The following is a 24,321-nucleotide window of genomic DNA, read 5'->3' on the forward strand; positions in this document are numbered from 1 at the left end:
ACAACTCATGACAAACTATGGATTGGCTTCTGCCTGTAGCTTGTGTTTTCTCCACCAGAAATCAACAACTAAGCTATTTATGAGTAGTTACATGGGAACTGTTGCAATTGCAGCAAATCAATTTATTGCGCTGACAACCCTGAGAGTAGTCTTCCATGAGAGGAGGTTCCAATGAGGGATTAAACGACTTAGTTATCTGTGGCCTTAATTGCACACTGGGCATGCTCTTGTAATACGGTCTGCTAAAATTCTTAATATTTCACCACGTCGTGATGGGTTTCTGTCTTCAAGCAGCAACGGCCTGCCACCAGGTCCTTGGGGGAAGGCCTCCTCGCCTGTGCTCTCCTCCGATACTGACCGTCTCTTTCTGCCCCGACGCCCTGTCCTTACTGTAGTCCTGGGTGTGGCTGGTTCCTCATTTGGCTGTGCAGGTGTTTGCTCAGGAGTATCCATTTTTTCAGGTTCAGCATGTGGAACTCTTCTTGTTCTTCTCCTAGGAGTATCAAGGACTTCCACTTTCCCACCTGAATGTATGTCTTCCTGAGCAGAGAGAGATTCTGTGTCTGCCAAGAGATTTTGTGCCCCCTTCCTAGCACTTCTTCCAGGAGGGACAGGCAGTTTAAATTCTGTTTGAGGAAGCAATGATTTACACAGATCAAGGTCAGAATTTTCTGAAACTTCTGATGAACTCCTCTTTCTTCTTCTGCCTCTTTTAGCTGGCACAGGTAAAAGGAGTTGGTCACTAGGCTGCACCTCTTGATCCTTGACAATATTTTCAGTAACTTGTAAATTAATGCTTTTCGGTTTTCTTGCACTTCTACCGGGACTGACTGCCGGCTTTATCTTATGACCAGTGTCAGCCTGGCCAGTTGCTTGATCTCCTGCTGAACTTTTTCCTCCTCTAGGCCTTTTGGAAGTAGCAGAAGCAATCAGGCTGCCTTCAGCAACAGAAGTTTCCTCATTAGCCTCTTCCAAGAGCTCAGAGGCAGCTTCCTTTGCCCTCCTGAATCCTCTTCTTGGAGTAACGGCTATGGACTGCGTACTGACGGACAATGCTCGTCCATCAGAATGGCTGCTTTCTACTTTTTCGGAATTAGTCGGTTTAGGCTTCCTACCTCTCCTAGGAGTCACAGGTATCACAGGTATTTGCTCATCTTGAGCATTTTGTTCTGTTTGAAGACGAGAAGTCTCAGATGCCTCTTTCGTTCGCCTGGTACTCCTCCTAGGAGACAGTCCTAACAAAAGTGGCTCGTCTCTCTTCAGTAGTTGCTGAGCGCCTGCCGATGCAATACTTAGACCTCTACTCGGTTGTCCCCTTGTGCGTGTTCTAGGAGTGATGACATACTCTACTTGCCGTATGCTGGTTTCATCTTCCACTCCTTCTGGCACAGTAGTTAAGGGAGCTTTTGCCTTCTGGAATCTAGCTACCTTTTTACCTATGTTTTCAGGAATAGATTGTTCTACCACTTCAGATGTGAAGTCTTTACTTCTTGTGTCTTTGATTACATCCAGCAAGTTCTCAGCAATAGCCGCCTTAATGGGTTCAGGCACGTATGGCAGCGACTCTGCAATCTTTTGAGATTCCTGATCCCTAGTTACAGTGGACACTGAGTTTGTAACATGTTCTTGCTTTTCAGTATTTCCAAAACTCTTCACAGGTTTTTCCTCTGTTGCTGTGCCAGCCGCTTTAGAAGCATCTGCTAATGCAGGGTGTCCCATCTCCGCTTCACCTTCTTCTACTTCCAAGAGTGAAGTGAAATTACTCTGAGATATAAAATGCTCTCCATCTCCCTCAGCTGCATCACATTCGCCATCTTTGTTATCAGGCAAATCACATGCAACCTGTTGCTCTCTACTGTCATAGCTGTACTGAAGATTGCCTGGTGGGTGTTGTTCACTATATGGTGATGTTTCAGGTGCTTCTTCGGAGGTTTGTGCCTTAACCGCACTCTCTTCAATAACCTAAAGTTAAGAAATGTCTGTTAATGCATTATTAATTACCAGACAGACTAACTTCAAAGGGAGCTAGATGAAACTGAGGAGAGTGAAATGCTGCTTTTCCTTTCAGGTCACCACGGAATGTAAAGTTAGAAGCGTACAATGTACTCTCTACTACAGCTAAAAGCTTATGCGTTTAAGGGACAGAGAACAGAGTATTCAGTGTATGCAGTCACATGCTCCATTTCTGATAGTTCTGTTCATGACTAACGAGTTGCCGCCACCCGTGAACAAAGTGAGCGGTTTTACAATCCAAGCTGTATACACAACTGGCAGTAATCATCACATTGCAGTACTCTCGGGCCTGACCACAAATCCACACAGAGTGACCGACTCTGCATCTAACAGGGTAAAATACAGTTATGGCCCCAAAGTTTAAAGCTGCAGTCACAACAGCTGTCACCGCAACACGCACTCAAACTGGCCAGGTATCACAGCCCACAACTCAGGACTGCACTGCAAGGAATCACTTGGATTGCATGAGACAACACATATATTCTAAATACCTCCGTCTCATGTTTTGTAGTTCCCTGTACTGAGCAATTAGTCTTTCCTTCTAGACCCACATGAGATACTCAAGCTTTTATGTTGAGAACCAAAGTAGTATCCGTTACGTATTTCCAGCGACTCAAATGGCCCAGATAATTTAATCAATGTGGAGGGACCTTTGCCCAGCCCTCTAAGTGACAGTGCTAGCCAACGATGGCAGAAGGAAGAAGCCGCTCAGCAGGAGTCTCCATAGAATCTGCTTATTCTCTTGCCTCCTGCCTTGTCAAAAGTTGCTAAAGCATCATGTTATAGCAACATGCCTTGCTTCAAAACTAAATTCAAGACATACGAGTCCACCTAAACTTTCCTTTTATGCTTACAAATCTGCAAACAAGAAAGCAGTAAGTAGGTTGTCCTAAATTCGGTGGAGGTAGACAAGCCCAAACCAGGTGTTTACATCTAAATCAGTAAGAACCAGTTACAACAAAAGCAGAAAAACCTCCACTGTACTGCTACGTGAATGACTGCAGGAGCTTTGTGACCGTCTCAGGTACCTGCTCCCTTCTTCTCATCACAAATTTTCCACCTACTCCCATGAGTGATTTATGTATTCCCAAGTCTATAATCATCTTCTCTACAGTGTTGTCCTAAACCCCAAAGCTGAGACCAGCTAAATAAGTGACTGCCTATTTAACTTCATCTGAAATCTGGGACACTGAAAAGCATTGTCCCTTACTGAAGACCAATGTCTGTGTGGTACGCCTGCCTTTCAGTTTGTATTTCACTCTGGCTAGTGTTAATTCCTGTGACTGTAATCCTACAGGAATTTGACGCTCTACTCTATATGGTACTTAGAGGACATCCACAATGACTCCAAATACCTCATCAGCCCCAGCAGAAGTAAGGAAGAACCTGGGGAAGAACCTGGGACAACTGGAGAATCCCTAGTTCTCATTTTCAGTCCATGTGAACAACCTTTTAAGATTCATATTGTACAAAGTTTAGATGTTAAAAAAACATGGGTTTACAAGAAAAAAAAACCAAACCAACCCCCAAAAGCCCAAGAGTTTTAAGAAGCTGGGAATACCTTGACACTGAAATTAACTCATTCCTGGGAATTCTGTTTATGTTAATAAGGAACAAATAGTAAAGGACTGAAGCACCTAAATCATTCTGAAAATGAGTTTGGTTCCCACGTCATATTGTCATTCGCTAAATGGCCCCCAGTATCAAAAAGCTGCACTCCCCAACTTTTCTTATTGCCTTTAGGTTAGGCATTTTTTGGTAGTACTACAGCTCTCAAAGCCCCAAGTCTTGACAGGTTCCATTCTCTGCTGTAGGGACAGGAAATGCATAGGAGAAAAATGTATCTGCCCTTCCGTAATGAGGTTTTAACTTCTGCTAGCCAGCTAAAGAAACAGAGACATTTTTGGGTGCCTTCTAATTGTCAGTAAGACAGGACTGCCCTCAAGTTGCAAAACGGGAAAATAGTTTACTTACATGAATTTCCTCAGTTTTAGGAAGACTGTTAGAAACAGTTCTTTCTTCCTGCGGAAAAGGAACATTTTCTTCAACTTCAGCTGCTTCTCGGTTACGTTCTTCAGGTAAATCCACGCGCTTCCCCTCAAGGCGATTTTCTGAAGGAGTACTGACCATATCCTCACTGTCAAGAATACTTATCACAGCTGGAAGAGATTTATATCATTGTAACTTATCTGCTATGTAAACCACTCAGGTTTAAGCAACAGCAAGTAACAGAGGGAGCAGGAGCCAACAATACAGTTCTCCATCCTGCCACATATATTGGGCTTTCTCCAAAACCTAGAAGCCACAACTGTCTATCTGGTAAAGAAGGCAGCCCCACAATACGGAGGAGAAAAAAAAAACAAAAAAGAAAACCCCAAAAAGAATAAAGAAAAGGGGGAAGGGGAAAATCAGCTGGCAAGTCCGTGGAGAAAAAGAACAGCAGAGGACAGGGTGGCTGGAAAGGCACACTGATAGCTAGTTCTTCTTCACAGCCGGAATACCGAGGATGCATCATCTTTTAAAATAGTGACTCAAGCAGCAGATCCCCACAGCACACAAATGAGTAGTGGGGTACAACGTTCAAATAAATACTGATCGCTCCTTCTAATAGTTTACATTCTACCAGTTTTCTCAAAATCTTTATCAAGAAGAGGAACATTCACTGTGCGTTTTCGACAAGGACTTTCTCCGAGGAGGGTATTCTCTCTACAGTTTAATGAAAGTTAGCAGTAACATGCCAGCAGTACTTCAGTCCGAGACACCTCTCGTGGTATGGCAAACTCCACATTTTACTTCAGGAGTTCAGCTACCTTAACTCACACAACATCTCCAACATACTGTACCTACATTCACTGTCTGCCTCCGGGGATTCAGAAAGCTGTGCATTTGTTGCAACTGCTACGGCTTTTTCTTCTGATGCAGAGGGCGTTGTGGACTCCCGCTGGTTTGTTTCACTTCATGAACAGAAAGAGAGAAATTCATCATACAGCTTCAAAACAAACCTTGAAGAGCTTTACACATTACTTTCTCACTGTGAAATCTTCACGTTTCCAAACAGAAAAAATTAAGAAAAATTAGAAATGCCTTTACCAACACAGCTACAGTCACTTTGTGGCTCATTTTATGCCATGAACCAAGAACTTAACATTCTGCCCAGCTATCTAACACTAGATAATATCATAACAACAGAGTTGTATTCAAGAATAATAGATTATTTGTCTTCTGTGGAAAGAGCGCAACTGCTATATGGGAGGTTCAGAACAAACCGAACAAACGTTTGCACCCGTGTGTGTTACCACTTGAAATTAGGGGTTATTTCATGGCTGGCATGCTGTCTTTATCACTAAGCAATTGCAGCTTTGAAAGTACCTGGCGAGAAAGCTGCTTTCCTTGCCGTAAACCAATAGATGCTAACTGAGCACACACAGAAAAGGGAAAACAAGTGCATAAAATCCTGCCAGAAAGTACTCAACCCCCCAGATAAACCCACTAACGTTACAGGAAGCCCAGGCGTAATTTGTAGCTACAGGAGTTTCAGACAAAAGCAGGGCTTATGTTCACAGTATCTGCTTAGTAACCCTCAAACTGTAAAAAGGTGTATACAGCCTGGTGAAGGGAGTCTTTATCACCATACTTTGGGGTCTGCCATGATTTGAGAAAAAAGGCTCAAACTGACAGCGACTCAATTTGACTTCTAGTCATGCCAAATCAGTTGTTCTGGTCACAGACAGAAAGGAATAGAAAAGCCGTTAGATAGGAGAACACAGGAAAGAACCAATACCAGGTCAAAATCATGGCTTTCAAACACAGGAGAGCCAGCAGTTACATGTTGTGTGAACCCAAAGATGTATCTGTTTTCTAAACTTACCCCTCACTGGCACTCCCAAAAGTAGCAGCCTCAGCAGCTTTAAACACCAATTTACCATCCTCAGGAAGGGTAAGACATTCAGCATTTGACTCTTCCACAAACCCTGCAAAAAGAGACAGGTGGATGACTTCCCTGTTGCACTTAACATCACTTCTTTTAAAAGGCTCATAGGATTTTGAAGTGAGCCTTTATGCATGTCATCTAGGATAGTGATCTAACAAAATAATGCTACCAAGACTTCAAATGCACAGAAGGTCTGAATTCGTCTTTCCAGGAAAACAAGAAGTCTGATGCATCGTTTCAGTCAAGAAAACAACGTGACCAAAGAGATCAAAATATCAAAGAAACACTGATATTCTGCTTGCAAACTAAACTTGCTATGTTACTGACCTAATACATACAAACTGCAGAAAACATCCCTCCTTCTTAAAATTGGGTAGTAAGTGTTCTTATTTCCCTTTGGATATTTCTCTCATTCCAGCAATGCTGCTTTCCTTTCTTGACTCCATTTCCCCTCTTCTACAAGAAGGCGTCTAAGGACTTTTCTTGTTCTTTTCTCTAGAGATTGACTGGTGGTGTTGAAACCCAACTGCTTGCTAACCTGGTTTGGTCTCAACAGGTTCCATTTTAGACACATCCTCCTTTTCTTCTTTGTTCCTACTGTCTGCTTCCTCCACATCCAGCAATTACCTTTGCAGACAGTGTGCAGGACTGGGGTAATTTTGCTAGCTCGGGCCAAACAAGAGCTCTACTGACTGCCCTCTAATGCTTCCAGGGTACTGAAATCCTACAGAACTCTTTGTACCATAGTCCAGCAACGACCAAGTTTCTTCATAAGGTTATTCTTTAGTGATTAGCACCTCACCATTCTTTTTAACAAAAAGCACCTTTGATTTCTTGTCCCAATACGAGACATCTACAGTAGGACAGGCAAAACTTTTGAGCTGTCTTCCTAGAAGCACTCAGCTCTGGAGAACCCCTGCTACCCATGTACATGGAGTCCCTATCTGGGCAAGCCTGTTATTTCAAAAGAAAAGGAGCTGAGGAACTTCAATAGCAACAATCACTCTCCAGGATCCTCCAGAATCAGCTCAGACTTCGGACTGAATCCGGCTGCATATGATGCACTGATCCTGGAGTACACGCTCACTGCTAGGAACCGTTTCAAGACCTCAGCCACAGAACTCTGACACTTGCACACATGTCCCCGCAAGAGCAAACTTCCTTTTTATAAAAGGAGTTGAACGGACCGAGCTCTGTTTGTCAAATACTGACTGTAGCTGTGTTTGCACATCTTCTCCCTGTTCCTGCACTACTTTCATTCCCAGCTCTTCATCACTGCTCACCAGCTAGTGAGCTACATCTCTTCTCATCTGCCAGCAGACCTGCTCGTATGAACACACCCTCAGCAGCTGGACTGGCTTGAATGAGTTGAATTGAGCTGAATTACCAAAGACCAACTGAAATAGGTTTGCAAAAGGCTGCATAAGCTGTTGAGACAGCAAAAAGAGCAAGCATAGCTGTAGTGAGAAGCAGACACACAAGCAGACTCACTTCCAGAAGAAAACTATTTAACTGAGTGCTAAGGAGGTGGTTAAAAAAAAATAAAAATGGAGGGAACAAAAAAAAAAATCTTATCTTGTCAAAGCACACCATACACTAAACTCGCTGTTAAAAACCTGCAGCCTACAGAAGTAGCCCTAAAACATCACCAGAAGCTTAAGTTTTCAACTTGTATCCCTCTCAAAACTCCCACAAATCACTGCTGCCTCTCAGCTGCAATTACACACAAGAAGCACCGGCCAAAAGCAGTATACATTCATAATGTCCAGGATACCTAAAAAAGGACTCAAACCAGAGCGGCAATTTTAAAAGCCTAGGACAAGGAAGTGCCTAGGACACTTGTGAACGCTCATCGTTAACCGTTGCGCTCATCAGCAATTTAACCTTGTGAAGACAGTTGAAAAATTCAGAATCTTAGGTTATCATAGGGTGAAACACACCGGCTTCTTTTCTTGGTTCTGACGAATCTGGTTGTTCCGTCCAGAAAGGTTTATCTTCAAGCATTTCACTGTCTTCTTCCTTCTCCGATTCTTGGAAATTGGCAGCTTCTTCAGTGGAAGAATTAGCTGGTTTAGCAGCTATGAAGATGACATCATCTTCAAAATCGCCAGGTGATTTGGCATCATGATACTCCCAAGTAGTTTGGTCTGACCTGGCAGAGAAGCTACTACTTTCTTTGCTGACATCTGTTTTCTCCAAACCATCTCCAGGTATGCCTTCGGAAGACTCTTCCATTTCAGCACGATCATCCTCAGGATTGCTCAGAGTAAACAGACTTGGTTTATCTCTACTTTCAGACCAAGCATCCTCCGCCACACCATGATGATGCTCAGATGAAGCTCCAGATAGTGCTTTATCATCTTCTGTTACCTTTTTTTTTTTTTAAAAAAAAAAAAGTTCACAATCAGTAACATGCATATGCTTTTTGTCACAGCAAGGAAAAAAAACCAAACAAAAAACCATATACACTGATATTTGTAAGTTTTACAAGTGTCACCTGAAGCAAGGTGCTACAAAGTTCGTTCTCATTCTAGCACTATCTTAGCTTCTAAAGCTGAGTGTAAAATTTAATCACACTTTTGACTGCTTATTGAGTTTCCACGACCTTGGAGAATTAAGATGAAGTGCTTGCTTACACTGTCAGCTCAAGGCTGTTCATTGGGTTCACTACTGTGCTTTCAAGAAGAGGGAGCTTTGCATACCTAAAATCATAACTCAAGATTTCTCTTTCTTTTATGCTTGCCTTTTCAACCTGTATGCACTACTAAACTATTTTAGTGTTCACTATGCCTGTAGCATGGAGCAAGTAAATTCATCTGGCCACACTGTGTTATTAGCAAGAACGTCATCTAGGAGACAGAGCCTCTTGTTACAATTGAGTAGCTCTTTATAGCAGGCAATAAAAGGTATAATAAAAACAGAGTATGGCAATTTGCTGGTACATCTACGGAAAGCTCAAACATGGAGATACCAGCACACGCCCCTGTTCTGCCCCTGGTTTGGGTACGTTACTTCGGCATCTGCACGATGAGCTGAACCAGGGAATCCAACTGACAGAACAAAAGGAGGAGTAGAAGGGGGCAACTTTCAGGTGGACCAACTTCATTTGACAGCCAGATGAATGCTATCCCTGGTGCAAGGCAAGAAGCAAAACCGAGAGCTTTAAGGCTAGAGAACACACAACAGTACAGCTCTCTTCCTCAGGAGTCTATTTTTACCATCATTTAAGTAAAGCCAGCCTTGCAAAAAGCGACACTGAAAGGAAATGCAGGTCGTGACTTTTGTTGCTTCCAAAGATGTTCAATTCACAAAGCTTAACAAACTCAAACAACCGGCTTGCTCTGTAGTCCTTACCTTCCTGCCATACCACCATTTGAAAAGGTAGAGCGGGAAGCTGAACGAGCAATTTGGAACAATCACAGCTCCTAACAACACTTGAGTACAAACCGCCAAGGTCACTGGCATTTAACTATGACTACGTTCCTGCAGGCACGTGATGTTACAGAAGGTCTGACATAACCTTTTTTCACCAAATTCAAGTCTGCCATTCTGATCTGCAATTCCAATCAGCAATATTAGGAGTTCTGGCAAACTTTTACAAAATCTAAATCAAATCACAGCCCACCTTACCCCAACAGTCCATTTTGCATTCAAGTTCTCTTCCCTGAAAGATATTCTCGGTTCTTTTGCTCGTAGAGGAGGAGTAACTGATCGTCCTGGAGATGCAGAGGGAGTTGCTAGGGGTGTGGTGCGAAGGCTGGACCTTAGAATAGACTGAGGAGTAAACCCAGGAAAACCAGAAGCAGATGTGGCCAAAACTTTAGCCCTCTATGAAAAGAAATAAAAACATTTAAATTCCAACCAGCTAAATCTTCAAAACAGAAGACTTCCCTTGTCAAAATTATTCCTTTCAATTACAAACTGCGTTTGTACCAGCAGAGAGGACAAAGTTTAGCCTCTGCACTGCTCTTTTTCCAAAGGTACAAAAATCTTAATGATAGAAACCCATGCTTTTTATGTTTCTTTTGGCTTTTTTTTTTTTTTTTTAATGACAACATAAACGGGTATTTTTCAAATTAATTTCCTGAAGAAACAAGGCTATGGCATCTTGTTGCCTGCAATGTTATCTGCCATGCCAGTAAGTTCTGCCATTCCTATGCTGCTCTTCTAACAGGCATCCAACTTCAGATGTCACCCTGGATACAGCGACTGAAAACACTGCCATGCGAAATGGCAATCTGCACAGCTACAGCGAGAGCTTATTTTTTCACTAATTAATCAATCCGCGCACTAGGCTAAACTAAGTGACGCTGCTGTAAAAATCCCTGCACATCTTCATCGAGAAGCGTTCAGGTCTTCTTACCTCAGCTCAAAAAAGATTTTACAGGATTGAAAGGGTTTAAAAGGAGGATAATGAAACTAGCCTAACGGTACGGGCAATATTTAAGACACAGAAAAAGGTCATAATTCAGAGAGATCACAACAATTTTGTTCAGGTAGGCAAAGGCAGAAAGATCAGCACCAAGAAGACAGCTGAAATGTGATTTCCTTGCATGGTAACAGTTTGCTGGCAGTGAATGGGAATACAGTTTAACACAAACAATTAATAACTCAAATTACTGCAAAAAGCCATCACTGAATTGGACAGAGACTGACATCACTTAACTGACATCACTTAGTTGTCATTCCCTGAGCTGCAGGAAGAACCTGAAGCAGATGCCATCTTGCTTGTGGGGATGCGAGTCAAACTCCTCAGAGCTATTGAGCACTTAAATAACGAGATGGTTAAGCTACAGATTGCATCTTCAGGTATCTAAGCTATCAAGTATCGAAGTACCGTGCAATAAAAACAAGTGCATTTCACAAAGCTATGGGACAACGTGCATACTGCAATTAACTTCAGACTAAACCTTCCCTCTTCAAGACTGTTCCCAACGTACTGCTTCCAAAAGGGCTCTATATACAGTAACCACATGTGGAATATTGAAAATATTCCACAGTTTGAATCCAACAGTGTTTGTGTTAAATACTTTGGTGGTTTCATTTTAAACAAAGTTTACAGGCTTTTGGTTTGGTTAGTTGTTACTGTTTTTTTAAAATACAAACCTTAACCACAAGAGGAGTCTCTAGTAAATTCACCTCTGATGCTCCGGACAAATTCTTTGCTGAGATGGGACCATGCATATTTGATTTCAGAGGGCTGGATGCCATGAATGAAGCAGAAGCTCTGCATGGTGACTGCCAGCTACCACCCTGTGCTGCAGAACACGAAGGAACAGGACGAACCACCAAATCCAGCAATCTGTCGAGATGCACAATTGAGAATATGAAAAAATAAGTAAATAAATGACAAAAATCATGCTGCGTGCAAGAAATCTGACATGATACCTAACAAAAACATTCAATGAAGAAGAAAAACATGTGAACCCTCACTGTTGGGGTGATGTGTCTGGCCCATGAACAGGTTACAGGCACTTTTTTTTTTTTTAAATTATTTCTTTACATTTCATACTTAATTTCCTAAATCACTGCCTCTGAGGCAAGAGGAATCCAATTGTCAGTTGCACAAGTGATGTAATTCTCCTGTCAGAAGAAAGTTCATCTACGCTTCAGTGCTGGCACCACTTCAAATTCTCCACTTAGTTCTGTCCCTAAGTCGACCTTTTCTTTAACAGATACAAAACTAAAGGCAAACAGGACACTTTGCAAACACGGAGGGTATATACATGCACGTGCGCGCACACACACACATATATGGGAAGCAACACCTTTTGGAAATAGTCATTCTGTAGATCCACTGTACCTGGAACATTTTCGTGAAAATTTTGTAACTGGTGTCCCAAGAAATGCATCATGCAACTCTGCATCAGGGAGAGGATGTGGTATGACTGGTGGTTCTGTAACTCGGGGACTAGAATGAAAAGGAAAATGTAACTGACTTTCATTCCCTGAAGTCCAAACATACCAGAATTCAAGTTTGCTTGACCACACCACCTGTAGGAAAATCATCTGACAACTACTAGCCTCTTTTCTGCTCTTTATAATTCTGCCTAGTTTTAAGTGAAAAAGGCAGAAACGAAGCAGACACTGGGCAGGAAGGGGTAAAAGATTACTATTTGAGCACACAATCAAGTCTATCGAAATCCGTACACCAAGAGCTTGATGGTAATCATTGTTTTAGTTTCAGCTACCTTAAATTCTGTAAACACGTTTACCATAATGTAAATATCTATATTTGCATAAATAAGATGATCATAGCAGAAAAACTCTCTCTCCAAATATACTTATGATGTATTGATTCTTCAATGTTGCCTATGATATGTGCAAAAAGCCAAGCCAAGCTTTATTCAGGTGCACCTTCCCTCCAAAACACAACCATAATTCAAATGGATTTTTCCCTCTCTCTCCAAGCACGTAGCTCAAGACTATACTTTCTTAAAAGGCTGCTTACCTATCATATTGTGAGAAACTGACTTTCTGCTCATTTCCTACCCAGACTTCTCCAATTTTGGACAATACATTACTGATGAAAGTTGCTCTCGTATGCACATTTCCTGCAGTAGCTTGTTTTGTTACTGTTGATAATGGCTTTGGTCTTGCAACTGTAAAGCAAGAGGGACAAAACATTAGACCTGTGTAATCAAAGTGATGGCTCGTTGTCCATTATATTTCCCCCCCTACAAATTACCTTCTCTTAAGACCGATGAAGGCAAATGGTAAGGCTTGGCTCTCTCTACAGCCAGCTTCCTTTGAACTCTAGGAAGGATCTTGCCATATTGGTCTAATATAGAATTTCTGGCAACTGCTCTCTCTCTCAAGCGAGGGTCACGATCATTCTGACAAATGAAAAGCGTAAAGCAAAAAGTTAACCCATCACAAGAAGTTCATTGCACAGAACTGTCTGTGCTATTTCTAAGTAGTGAATAGATTTCCTCTACAGATACACTAAAATACAGCCACTGCACGGAACAGCAGCAAGTTCTACCCATCAGCACACACCCTTTTCACCTGGTATTTTCAGCAAAGTGGAAGGAAGACTAGCATAACAACAGAACCTACAACTTTAAGTTAAAACCGTTCTGGCACTCTGCAGAACCTTACTCTGATATGCTAGTTATCACCTGCCATTTTCAAATGGCTTACAAAATAGCAGGCTTTCCCTTGTTTTTCCTGAAACGCCAATGTCTGAGATGACTGAATATACAGGGCAACTGCAAATCACGTGGGACAAAGTGATGCAAGTCTTAAAACCAGTAAGAAAAAGCTACCTACATGCACCTTCCGGCTGCATGAAAGTTTTCAAATGCGGGACCTAAAACTTCCAAAACCACCTTATAAGCTTGATTCACTAGAAAACTATGCTTCTGGAAAACAGCAAATGCATCACAGATCCATAACAGAAGTTCACCTAACACAAAATTTAATCTGGCTATTTTGAGAAACAGAAGCTAGGTAAGAATTTCTGTCATAAAAGGGGCAAAATGAAAGTTGTGGAATTGCAGAGCTCACGCTATAACTTGAAGCAGAAACAGTAATACTAACAAAAACCAACACCACGCAAATTTTGACTGCGGATAGACATCCAGGCTGCTCTCAGCTAGAAAAATAAAGCGGCGCGCAAGATACAAGAGATGACATTGCAGTCGCCAGTGGTCTGTAACATTTAATTTATAACTTCACAGAGTAGCTTTGGAGTAGTGAACTATTTTGTTCAACTTCTAGGTTCAGCTGTAACTTCAGGTGTTGAAATACTAGGTGTAGGTAACTTAAGGTGTTGAAATACTACATTCTAAGAATGGTGTAAAAAACAGAGCAGGATTTTTATTGTGTACTATCAAAAACGGTTAGTAACAGCCCACAGAAACTTGCACGCTTGACAGAACTTTTACACTTACCATAAGGTTAACCTTCATTGACTGATTGAACTGTAGTGCTGGGATATAGTTGGCACGCTGCAGGTGGTGGACTAAAAGAAATTCATGATTCTGAACACCAGCATTGGTCTGTAAAAACTTCTCCAAACACTCCTATGAGAAATAACACGTTTCAAAACTCTATTATGATTCCGCCTCTTCTCTTTTCAAAGAAACGATTAAGATTTTCTTTCTTGTCCACACTTACCTGTTCAGTGTCTGTGAAAGGTAGCTTCAGTAAGTCTTCCATGAGTCCCATCTCCTGACAGATTTCATACATGTGTTTTAGCAGCTCTTCTATGTTTAACTTAGTGCTATGGTGCTGCAACAGACCCCAAGCCTCCACCATGCACCTGCAATTGATTGTTTTGAGACGTAAAGGAATATTAATAGTATGACCAAAAAGATGCCCCCAAATTATTGGGTTCAAGGTTGAAAGGAAATTTAGGGGATCATGCTTTGTGTCATTTGTTCTCCGCCTTTCGCAACAGCTGAAAGCCAAAATGGTGGGATAGATGTCTTTACCTATTGGACAACAACACAGTGAGGAAAAGCCGCACTTCACTACTGCTTGACATTGATGGCTTCATCATCTGTATGTATCTGAGGGCTGGCCTATGCTCCCCTTGGCACATGAGGGATTGAATAATTCTCCTATGCTGCCATGCCACGGTTTTGATTGTAGTTGGATGAAAGAGCAGGGCCAGCGAATTCTGTAGAAGTTAAGAGATCAGGTTCATTAAGATATATGCATACTCTCAGGCAACAAAAATATTCCAAAGTCTCTCAAGTAAGGGCAAATGTGTGCTAAACAAACTGATATGCCTAACTAATGAAATACTTGATACAGGACATGTAAATAAAAATTGTGAAGTATTTGCAGAAAAAATATTCAGTTAGCCATACAGAACACAGTGAGTGTTTTAAAAGGAGCAAGTCACTCTCTTCTAGCTTAACCCAATCTCTCTCTACAAACACCCCTTTTTATAAACACATTACTAAACAAGAAGTTATTCTCCCAGGCAAACAGATTATATTAACGTTGTGACAGGCAAAAATCAACCTTCAGCATCAGAAAGAACACGAGTTAGGTTGAAAAGTCACTTTTGCAGTCTTCTGTCTCAAATCTTGTTGCTGTGATCATAGTTTTAACATCTGAAGTGCCCAAACCCCTGTTTTTGAGAAAGCGCTCAACTGGCCTGCTGAAAACCGCCTACACAGATGGCTTTGAAAATTCAGATACCCAGCATCATTACAGTTGATTTCTTCTTTGTTTTAATCAATTTCCTGACCAAGTAACAAAAACAACATTTCAAATCATCATGCATTGCTGAAGATGCCGAGGCAGTATTACAAAAAAGCTTCTCGTGTTTTATCACCTGTTATTAGCCAAGCACCAGTTTTTAACAATCATTTTATGGATCATAGCTTTGTACTGCAATGTACGTCTCACTAAACTGTAACATACTTACTTCATAATCACTGTGGTCTAGAAGCCAAAACCCTTGAATAAGCTTAACAAGACCCCAAGGGATAGCAAAGGCAGTTGGGAAGGAGTCGATTGAAGTTTCTGTTTTGTTCGGAAAGGAATGCATGATATCTAGCAGCAAGTAAATAGTCTGATGTCAAGCATCTAATTAAGGCTAATAAAGTGCTAAGGCCAAAAATTCATCACATCACATTTAGAAAAACACAGTGAAATAAGAATATAAAAGTGGTAGGAAGCAGAAACTACTAATGTAGTAGTCTTGCCTTTTGAAGCTCTTATAACCTGAAGACAGGCAGGTCCTACCCACAAAATTGCATTCTGAATAAATAGCCAGAAAGAAAGACTCTTTGATTGCTGCAAGGCATTCAAAAAGGTTAACTTCAGATATTTAAATGCTTCAGTTATAAACTCAGGCTCCCTCTTTAGTCAGTGGAGCTACCAGTTGGCCATCCAAAACATTTGAACATCCAGTGCTTAATTATTACAGGAAACAAATTCTACACTTCTTTGTTCCCCTCCTTCCCAGAGTCTATAAAACAATGCGTATTATGCTGTCCTTACAGTACAACTTAGCTCTGAAGGATTAAAACTGGATTTAAAACAGTACGTGGATCACTCGTTGGTAGTGTCATCTTCTCTTTCTGACAGCCGTTTTTAGGGACATATTCTAATAAGGCAGCTCTGCGCTACAACAGCCTTTAAACCCCTTGCTCTCTTGGCCCCCCTCTCAGGTTAGGCAACAAACAACAAAAGCAATTTGGTATATTTCAGCAGCTTAAAAATTAAGTTTCTGCCCAATGACTTTTCTCTTCTCTCTCTTTAGTATTCTGTGTGCCTGCACTTTTAACAGAACAAAAGCAAGCACTCTTAGCTGTGCTGGAAAACGGATGATTTTGGCAAAACTCAGGCACTGGTACACCACTGTTAGAAAGCCCTTTGCTCTGAAGCAGCACGTTTTAGTGCATCATGCTAGTAAGCAGCCATTTGCTACAGATACGGGTGATTTAAAAAGTTAAAAACGGTGTTAAATTTGGGGGAAAACTAAGGGAGGCTTTTCTCTTTAACATTTCTTAGTAAACCTGTTTTCTCATATCACAAAAGACTTGGCACCAAGACATCAACAAAAATAATCATAAAATATCCACAGTGCAAAGACATAAAACACTGCTCCTGTCTACGACTTAATGGAAAACCAAATGTTTTCACTTGCATTGTGGTTGAAGCATAAATTTAAAAATGTTATTAAACACGTAGGTGACAAATATTTAAGAACATTTATGTGCGCATACTGAAGGTGTACTAAAAATAACTAGAAAGGATACGATTGCATGTTTGTCGCTCTCTTCAATGCTTTCTAGCAAATAGAGATCCAGCAGTGCCTGAAATGAAAAAGTAAAAGTTCTTTAAAAACTCCCGTCTTTCATACATCATTGGCTTTTGGGTGTGTGTGTGGGGGGGTGTCGTTGTTGTTGTTTTCAGTGAACATAACACTCACATGTAAACTGGCAGGTGGGTATTTCCCAGTTCCTCCTTCATCTCTCCGCCACAACTTCTCAACTTGGCCTCCTAACTGGGAAACCATTCCATCAATCATCAAGCAGTCAGAATCCCATTTTCCTCTGCAACAAAAGGTAGCAAGGATTTGGACAGAGGAAAACACTAATTCCAGCCTCTCAGTCTAACAGATTTCCTCCAGCCAAAACAAACAAACAAAAAAGAAAGTAACAAACATACCAAGGCATGATTATGGCTTGAAATGCACATGAAAGAAACTTCTCAGTCAGATGAAAGATCCTTGTTACATCATATTGAATTCTTAAAGGAGCCCAAACTAGAAATCCTCAAAGCTCTCTTACCAAGGGAAAAGTTGCAATGACCTTTTAGTTTTCAGGTGTTCTTTTTTGTTGTACTACTTGTAATACAAAGGAAGTGTAAAGAAAGTTTTGTACGTGCCCAAAATAACCGCTCTCATACTGTCTAACAGAGGAAACGTAACAGTAGCAAAATACCAGGACTATTCTTTAGCACACATCCAATGCCTCAGATTGGACTGTTCCAACACACAGCTGTGAGACGACATAATGGAAATTTCAGATTTTGTTCTCAGCATCTCACTTTTGTTACTGAAAAGAAGTTATTCTCAGACAGCTGAGCATACAGGTAAATTTTAGCACCATCTTAAGCAGCATGCACGTTTCTACACACATACCATTACAATTACGGATGGCTGAACTTTTAAAAATTACATTCCGCAAAAGTCCATCCTGGTCTTCTGCTGACTGCAACGCTACCCTTTAATTTCCCAATGGTAAAAAGCAGAAAAAGCACACTGGAGGTTGTACGCTTCCAGGGAATACACGAGCCTGTATGTAAGTTACTTGAGAAGTAAGCTAAGAAAGATGAACTTTCAAGTCAATACCTACTACGCTGCAGCTTCCACCTGAACGCGTCTTGCAGCATCTTGTTCACAGGGCCGTAGCCCAAGCTCCTTGAGGTCTTTATTTAGTTTCCAGAACCATTTCCAAAGAAAAATCTGTTCTCATCTAATCCAAGGCATATCGCCTATATGCTACTAAGCTAGTCCAGGAAAGAGAGTTGACATTCGCAAGTGACTTTTACCCAATAGCCAGTAGAGTGCTAGGTGTGCCAACCGCACGTAACTCTGCCTATCTTGTTAAATTACACACATGTACTTGTGAGTAGGAGATTCAGGCCAACACAATTATTGCCATCTCTTACTAGTCAATGAGAGAGATGGGGTTTTTTTTAAAAAACGTGCTTTCTTCTGTGTCCAACACAATTGTTCTGTGATCGCCGTGCTTTGCTGAACTGGAGATGACTGATCCTATCCTAAACACATGATCTTTTTCAGTAGTAACAAATTATACAGATCAGCCAATGAATTAGGTACGCTACAAAAAAATGATGATACCAACAAATGGTACTAAGCAGAGGTATATGTAAACATTTTAACACAGGAAAGTAACCTCTGTGTTCAACAGAACACATGCATCCCTGAAGTCAACAGCATCGCTGGCAAATGCATTAAGCATAGCACATACACCTGTTGATGTAAAAGCCATTCCCTTCCACTTCTGAATTTGCAGTGGAAGCGTTCCAGAGCTTTCCGGTAAGTCTTACCTTGATAAACGCTCAAGCTTCTGTCGATGACCAGTGTAGTAGCTCTGAACCAGAGGATAATTGTAGAAAGGTCTAGACAAATGCATGTCGTCATCTACAGGCAATAAAGTAAAACCAAGTTAAGGACGTAATGTCACATTTTTAAACTAAAATTGTTGACTAAAAAGACAGATGATCATAGAAGCTAAGCATCAAGAAGCCTCCCACTCTGAAAGAAGCCAGTCCTGTTTCTGCCTTTGCTAAAAGAGATGTAAGACACAAGACTCAATTCCTTCTTGTCTCAAGTGCCATTTCAAGTTTACAGTTGATGTAGCATTCAGAACAGATAGTGTAAGCTGAAGTTCACTATGAAAAAAAACAATTCTCAAAGGGAATGGTTTTTTAAACAGGTCACGTGAGCATTTGTAAGACAATTAAGGCTGACAATAGGATCTATAACCCATCCCAAGAAAGAAGTATTCCCAAGGTCTATTTTTTCCTCAAGCAATAAAGAAAAAGTTCCAAACATGCGGGTAATGCTTTTACTGAAAAAGCAAGCGTTCCAGTCTTTGTTGTTTCATAGTAATTTGTTTAAAAGCCCAAGCATTTCAAGCTGTGGACACAAGCAACTCCTTGAAGTCAGAGCCTGATTGCTATTTCTAAGAAACATCCAGGAAAGAAACTGCTTGCATTATTCTACACTACGCCTTTGAAAAACCCGTAAAATCTCAGTTTCGCCAACAGAACTTCAGCATATGCTCTCACTGAACTAACACGACTTGTTATGGACGAAACATTTACAAAAGCATGGCTAAGCACGTGTTCGTAGGAATCGCTTACTGGATAGTCCCCTCGTTACAAATGCATTACAGTTTATGCTTACCTAAACCCTCTGGAAGGAGGCTGGATCGACAGAACCAGATGACCACTTGTGCATACAAAGAAATGAGGCTAGTTACCACCTGCTTATTTGTCAAGTCTGCAAAACCTGAAAAAAGGCACAAGGTGATTTTTCTTATGCGATTCCTTTCATTTTTACGAAACTCCCTCCATCATACCAAATACAAAGTATAAAAATAACACGGTAGAAACCTTTGTCTTTGCATTTTTCACTCTGGATCACTTCCTTGTTTGAAGGAAAAACCCACACTCACCACCAAAACAAAAAGCAACCCCTACAAAGAAGCAGATTCACTAAAGGTTCAAACAAAAAAACCAACGCCTGAACTATCAAATGCACTCACAAATAAGACATCTGTTTTTCACCTAGCAGAGATTGTTACTGTAGCAAAGGGGTATGCTTTTTTCCTCAATATGCCAAGAGCAATTTGTCATCTAAAAAGCGATAGAAACTCAGGTACCTTACCTTACAGCTTACTCATTTATGCTTCCTTTGTATTGTTTAGTCATTTGCAATGCAATATTTGCATGCAATTATAAATTGCTAGCTAAGAATGAAAAAGACTCATTTTCAGCATTACCACATTCAGTCGGTGTAATTTCAACCCAGTTGCTTCCAGAGCTTCTTGCCGAATGTAGCCTCCCCTACCCACTTGCAGGAACTCCACAGCAAACTGTTTCCCTGAACTCCATGCACATTAAGTGGTAGTCCCAGCTTCTCAGATGTCAGCCCCTTCTCCCAGCTAAGTGTCACTGTCTTCCAATCATCAAGAGCAACAAGAGCTCATGTTTCCACAATTGCCACCCAAGCCTAATTCCAAATCTTAAGAAAACATTCCAAACATTTAGCAACACTATTACAAACCTTTTTCAGTAAGCTCTTGTGCTTCTGTTAGAAAACAGTTTAAGACTGTGCTAAGGTTGCTCAAAAGCAACTGGCAGTGCTGAAGAGACTGCAATGTCTGCGGGTCAATGAAGTTGCAAGAGCCATCGAACAGCGGAACACCTTTTCAAGAATAAAAATTAAATCGTTAGCCTACAGAGCAATTCCAGAGTTTCAAAGTGCACTTAAAGAACTGCGTGCAGTATCATGTACCAGAAGATTACTGAATAAGCTCAGTTAGAAAGAATGATTTCATGTTTGCAGAATGACTACACTGGTACTCACATATCTGGTCAAATTCATCTTTTGTATAGATCACTTTGTTCCATGTCCACTCAAGAACAAACCGTAAATTAGCAGCAGAACTTGGCTGCTCTTTAAAAAGAGAGAGCAAAAAAGAAGTGAATCAACAATTTCAAACTAAAAAGTATATAACAGAAAAACAACATAACAAGTACTACCTTCAGATGTCCAATGTTTAATGCATCCAGTCAGAAGTTCTAAAGACCCTGTCTGGACAGCAGCTGACAACACCGCTTCTAACTGCTCCTCCTAAACATAACAGACAAAAGAAAATGAGAATCTTACCTACTTTCAGGACCCAAACCATCAACAGCAAATGTTTGTTTCTAACGCTCTTCTCATTCAGGCACCACAAAGTCAGTGAGCACACACGCAACTAATTCCACATTCTTTTTCTGAATTCTAGCCGCAGGCTGGACTGCTGGTTGGTCTGAGGAACACATTACACTTTTCCCCTGACATTTCAACTTACTGACGGCCAATTCTAACCTTTCTTTGCATGCCTCTGCATTACAGTCTCGGTTTACTGAGTTCCAATTAACTACGTTCAGTAACATCCTCTGCTAATACCCAGTACGCATTTTGTGCGTATAAGTTTGCCATCAGGAACGCATGAAGGGGACGCAACAGATACCCTGTTTGCAAGCAAACAGTGAAGCTCAGGTCAAGCAGCTGTCTGGACTATGAAGACGTGAAGCAGTTCTGACACCCAAAACATTAAGTTATAATTTTCTGCAATGACAGAAAAGAAGTGAAGCATTTAAACTCTAGCAGGTTGAAACGGTAGGCCGTTCAAATGCTGTGTTATAACGTAGTGGTAATCCTTTAGAAGGATAATGCACAGGTATGCACAGGCGTGCAATATTAAGTAGCAGCTTATGTTTCTGAACACCAGCAGCTGGTGTTCTGACATCAGAACACCAGCAGCTTATCAGAACACCAGCAACTTATCAGAACACCAGCAGCTGGTGTTCTGATACTGCTTTCAGGTGACATGATCCTTCATAAAATTTCACTTGGTTGGTTGGTTGGGTTTTGATTGTTTGCTTTTGGAACACATTCAAAAGTATCTTTCCCTTCTCGGTAAAATCATGACATTCAGAGCCATTTCTACGCATTAGAATAGAGAGGTGATATTTCCATCTTTTTCTGAAAACTGGTTTCAGACGAGGAAACACACCAAATACTACTTACGGTGGCAAACAAAATGCCAAACCAAGCTTCTTGACCCTGATTCTGAAAGATGGCTTACTAACATTCAAAAGAAATCCCTGCTCATATGCCTAACAAGTCTCAGAACGATATAGTCACAATTCAGCAAAGGTTATTAAAAACCATCTTGATTTCCCAAGTTATATCCAAACCGGAGCTGACATCAGAACATCTCATTTGAACGGAAGAGTCTACATCAGGCTTGCAAAATCAACAGTCTAGGGGCTAGGTCAGCTTGCCAAGAAATTGATTTTAGCTACCACGCTGTGCAAAAGCGTTACTTGCCCTAACACACTGCCACAAATCTGGTGAAGAATCCAGCAGACAGGAAGATGAGGGCAGTGGGAAGACTGCTCTCCCCCTCCTGCTCATTGCTCCACTGTAAGATGGCTAGCTAGCTGACCATTTAGCTTAGGTGCTGCCTGGCTGAAGACGGGCTCTTCACCACAAAGGCTCCATCTCTCATGAAACTCTTCAGGTGAGGGAGAAAGCTTGGTGCACTGCAAATGGAAAATCTATGAAAGAGGGGGGTGAAGTCACTATGGTGGGATAAAGCAGATAGGAGGTAGTGGGGGTCATGAGATAAAGGCGATGAAGGTGTTGCAGCAACAAGAGGGCAGTCTAAGAGGAGTAAATTGGGCTACGGTAGCACAAGGCAAAGGCTACAGCAGTGAAGATGCGCTTTGAGAGGCTGCAGAAAAGCCTGCTGATGAAGGGAAAAGGAGGGGAAGCGGTGATGAAACTGTCAGGTGGAGCTGACAACAGTAATTGCTTACCACAGCCCACTTCCTTGGAAGCAAAGGATCGCGTCTAGCGCAGCAAGCCGACGTTTGCAAGAGCTCGCGTCCGAGTGAGACACCCCCATCGTCAACGACTGCACTGAACCTAATGCTTTGAGAACCTGACGGCGATGGAGGTTGTTCTGAGGGAAAGATGCTTTCTGTTGCGCGTGACCAGCACTGGCTGCACGCTTCCTTGTGCGTGTCTGTGGCACAGAATTAATAGATGGCTCTCTAAAGACAGATCTGTTAGGGCTGTTCCCAGTCACACTCAGTAGTTTGGATCTAAGAATACTATTGCTTCTGCTAACTAACGGCAACACCTGCATTTCAACGCAACTTGCAACTAATATGAAAATCAGATTATCGTGCCTTGTAGCCTCTCCAGCCCTGTCAGACAAGATGGATGTACTTGCCCCTTGATTCCCTGATACGCACTCACCTGACTCAAAGTGGATGGCTGGACATCAGCTAGTCTTGGAGACAGCAAGCCAGCTACAAGACACCTATTGTAGCTGTCATGAATGGCTTCACTTATTGAAGGACCAGATTTCTTTAAAAAATTCAAGGTCTGAAACATCAATCACAAACTACAGATTAAGACAGCATTATAATTCAGTCGCTAAGGTTCTGGATTACCACTAAGAGAAACAGTATAAATGTTCACTTAAACTGTCAGAAGGCTTGCATCAGCAATATGCTTTAGGTTAGCAGTCTGACTAAGCATTACTATGCAGAGTCTTAAAGACGGCAGCCAAACTAACAGTTACGGTTCATAACAAAAATCCTGTAAAACAAAACATCAGCTCTTGCAATGCTTAATTAAGTGTTTTCGAGTCAATGCACAGGCCTTTCTTTTTCCCTGAACACGGACACAAAATACATTCTATATGAGCTAAAACTAACACGCAACTTTAAATCACACTTTGGAAGACCCTTTCTATGCTGCTTTGTTACAGAAGCTGACTTATGCTGGAAATACTTAGTGAGCTGAAACTTAATTCAGAATTATTTGTTACAGTCCGTGCAGTGGCTCCAAAGTTGTAATTTGGCCAAGTTGGGGAGAAAAAAAATTCATTTCTTCTTAAACACTTCCATAATTTTTCATTTTCTCCATTCTGTCCTCCTTTTCAAGCTAATCAGGGATCAAAACCCTAACTCAGGACCTATGCAGGCAGTTCTATGCAGATGGGTAATAGAGTAGCAGCAGCTTTCCCCGACCTCCACAACAGTTTTGTTCTTGCTCCTAGAGCAACCTTGTATTCCTTTCCAGACATGCAATCCCCGATCGTGCTTCGACAGGAGACAATGGTAGGTTTACAGTCCCAAGAGCGGAGCTAAAACACTACCATTTGCTTAAAACAGCTGGCAGGATACAATTGCAATTATGCGTGTGGATGGGCAGGATGAGCATAAAATGGTCTCTGGCACTGAAAGCAGTGCGGTAGAAAAGGTAGAAAAGGTACATCTCTTGACATTCTCAATCAAGACACAGTAAAAGATCACCTCCTTCTGGAAGCCGGTGCAAGTCATATGAACAACTCCGGAGGTCAGCAAGCACGTGCCATCTGCAGAAACAATGAACGTCTGGCAACATTCCACACTCTCACAGTTATGTTATGACCTGTTTACATCTTTCAAAGAGCAGTATCTGGAAAGATATAACTAAGTGATCATCAGATCACTTACAAGCTTTTTTAAAACAAATTACTGTGCGTAGAAATTTCACCTCTAGTGCTGTCGAGGTGCTGTGCTTTGAGCTTCCGTTCAAAGGCATT

At 41.4% G+C, this 24,321-nt stretch overlaps 1 protein-coding gene across 1 annotated transcript in view; it reads right to left on the reverse strand.

The window, feature by feature from the left end:
* LOC140649898 (protein ELYS-like) overlaps positions 1–24,321 on the reverse strand; it is a 64,094-nt gene that overhangs the window by 16,477 nt on the left and 23,296 nt on the right. Inside the window, exons 11-33 of the mRNA XM_072857734.1 lie at positions 24,050–24,111; positions 22,986–23,114; positions 20,711–20,801; positions 20,535–20,624; positions 20,232–20,372; positions 19,350–19,454; positions 18,488–18,581; positions 16,842–16,965; positions 16,669–16,725; positions 15,330–15,476; positions 14,383–14,570; positions 14,066–14,210; positions 13,840–13,971; positions 12,633–12,780; positions 12,396–12,546; positions 11,748–11,855; positions 11,051–11,246; positions 9,575–9,772; positions 7,885–8,314; positions 5,882–5,984; positions 4,861–4,967; positions 3,988–4,172; positions 217–1,962 (exon numbers count right to left, since the gene is read on the reverse strand). Of these exons, the coding sequence (XP_072713835.1) occupies positions 217–1,962; positions 3,988–4,172; positions 4,861–4,967; positions 5,882–5,984; positions 7,885–8,314; positions 9,575–9,772; positions 11,051–11,246; positions 11,748–11,855; positions 12,396–12,546; positions 12,633–12,780; positions 13,840–13,971; positions 14,066–14,210; positions 14,383–14,570; positions 15,330–15,476; positions 16,669–16,725; positions 16,842–16,965; positions 18,488–18,581; positions 19,350–19,454; positions 20,232–20,372; positions 20,535–20,624; positions 20,711–20,801; positions 22,986–23,114; positions 24,050–24,111 (4,877 nt within the window). The remainder of the gene's footprint in view (positions 1–216; positions 1,963–3,987; positions 4,173–4,860; positions 4,968–5,881; positions 5,985–7,884; positions 8,315–9,574; positions 9,773–11,050; positions 11,247–11,747; positions 11,856–12,395; positions 12,547–12,632; positions 12,781–13,839; positions 13,972–14,065; positions 14,211–14,382; positions 14,571–15,329; positions 15,477–16,668; positions 16,726–16,841; positions 16,966–18,487; positions 18,582–19,349; positions 19,455–20,231; positions 20,373–20,534; positions 20,625–20,710; positions 20,802–22,985; positions 23,115–24,049; positions 24,112–24,321) is intronic.

This window comes from Ciconia boyciana, chromosome 3 (assembly GCF_034638445.1).
Source record: "Ciconia boyciana chromosome 3, ASM3463844v1, whole genome shotgun sequence".
Taxonomy (NCBI): domain Eukaryota; kingdom Metazoa; phylum Chordata; class Aves; order Ciconiiformes; family Ciconiidae; genus Ciconia; species Ciconia boyciana.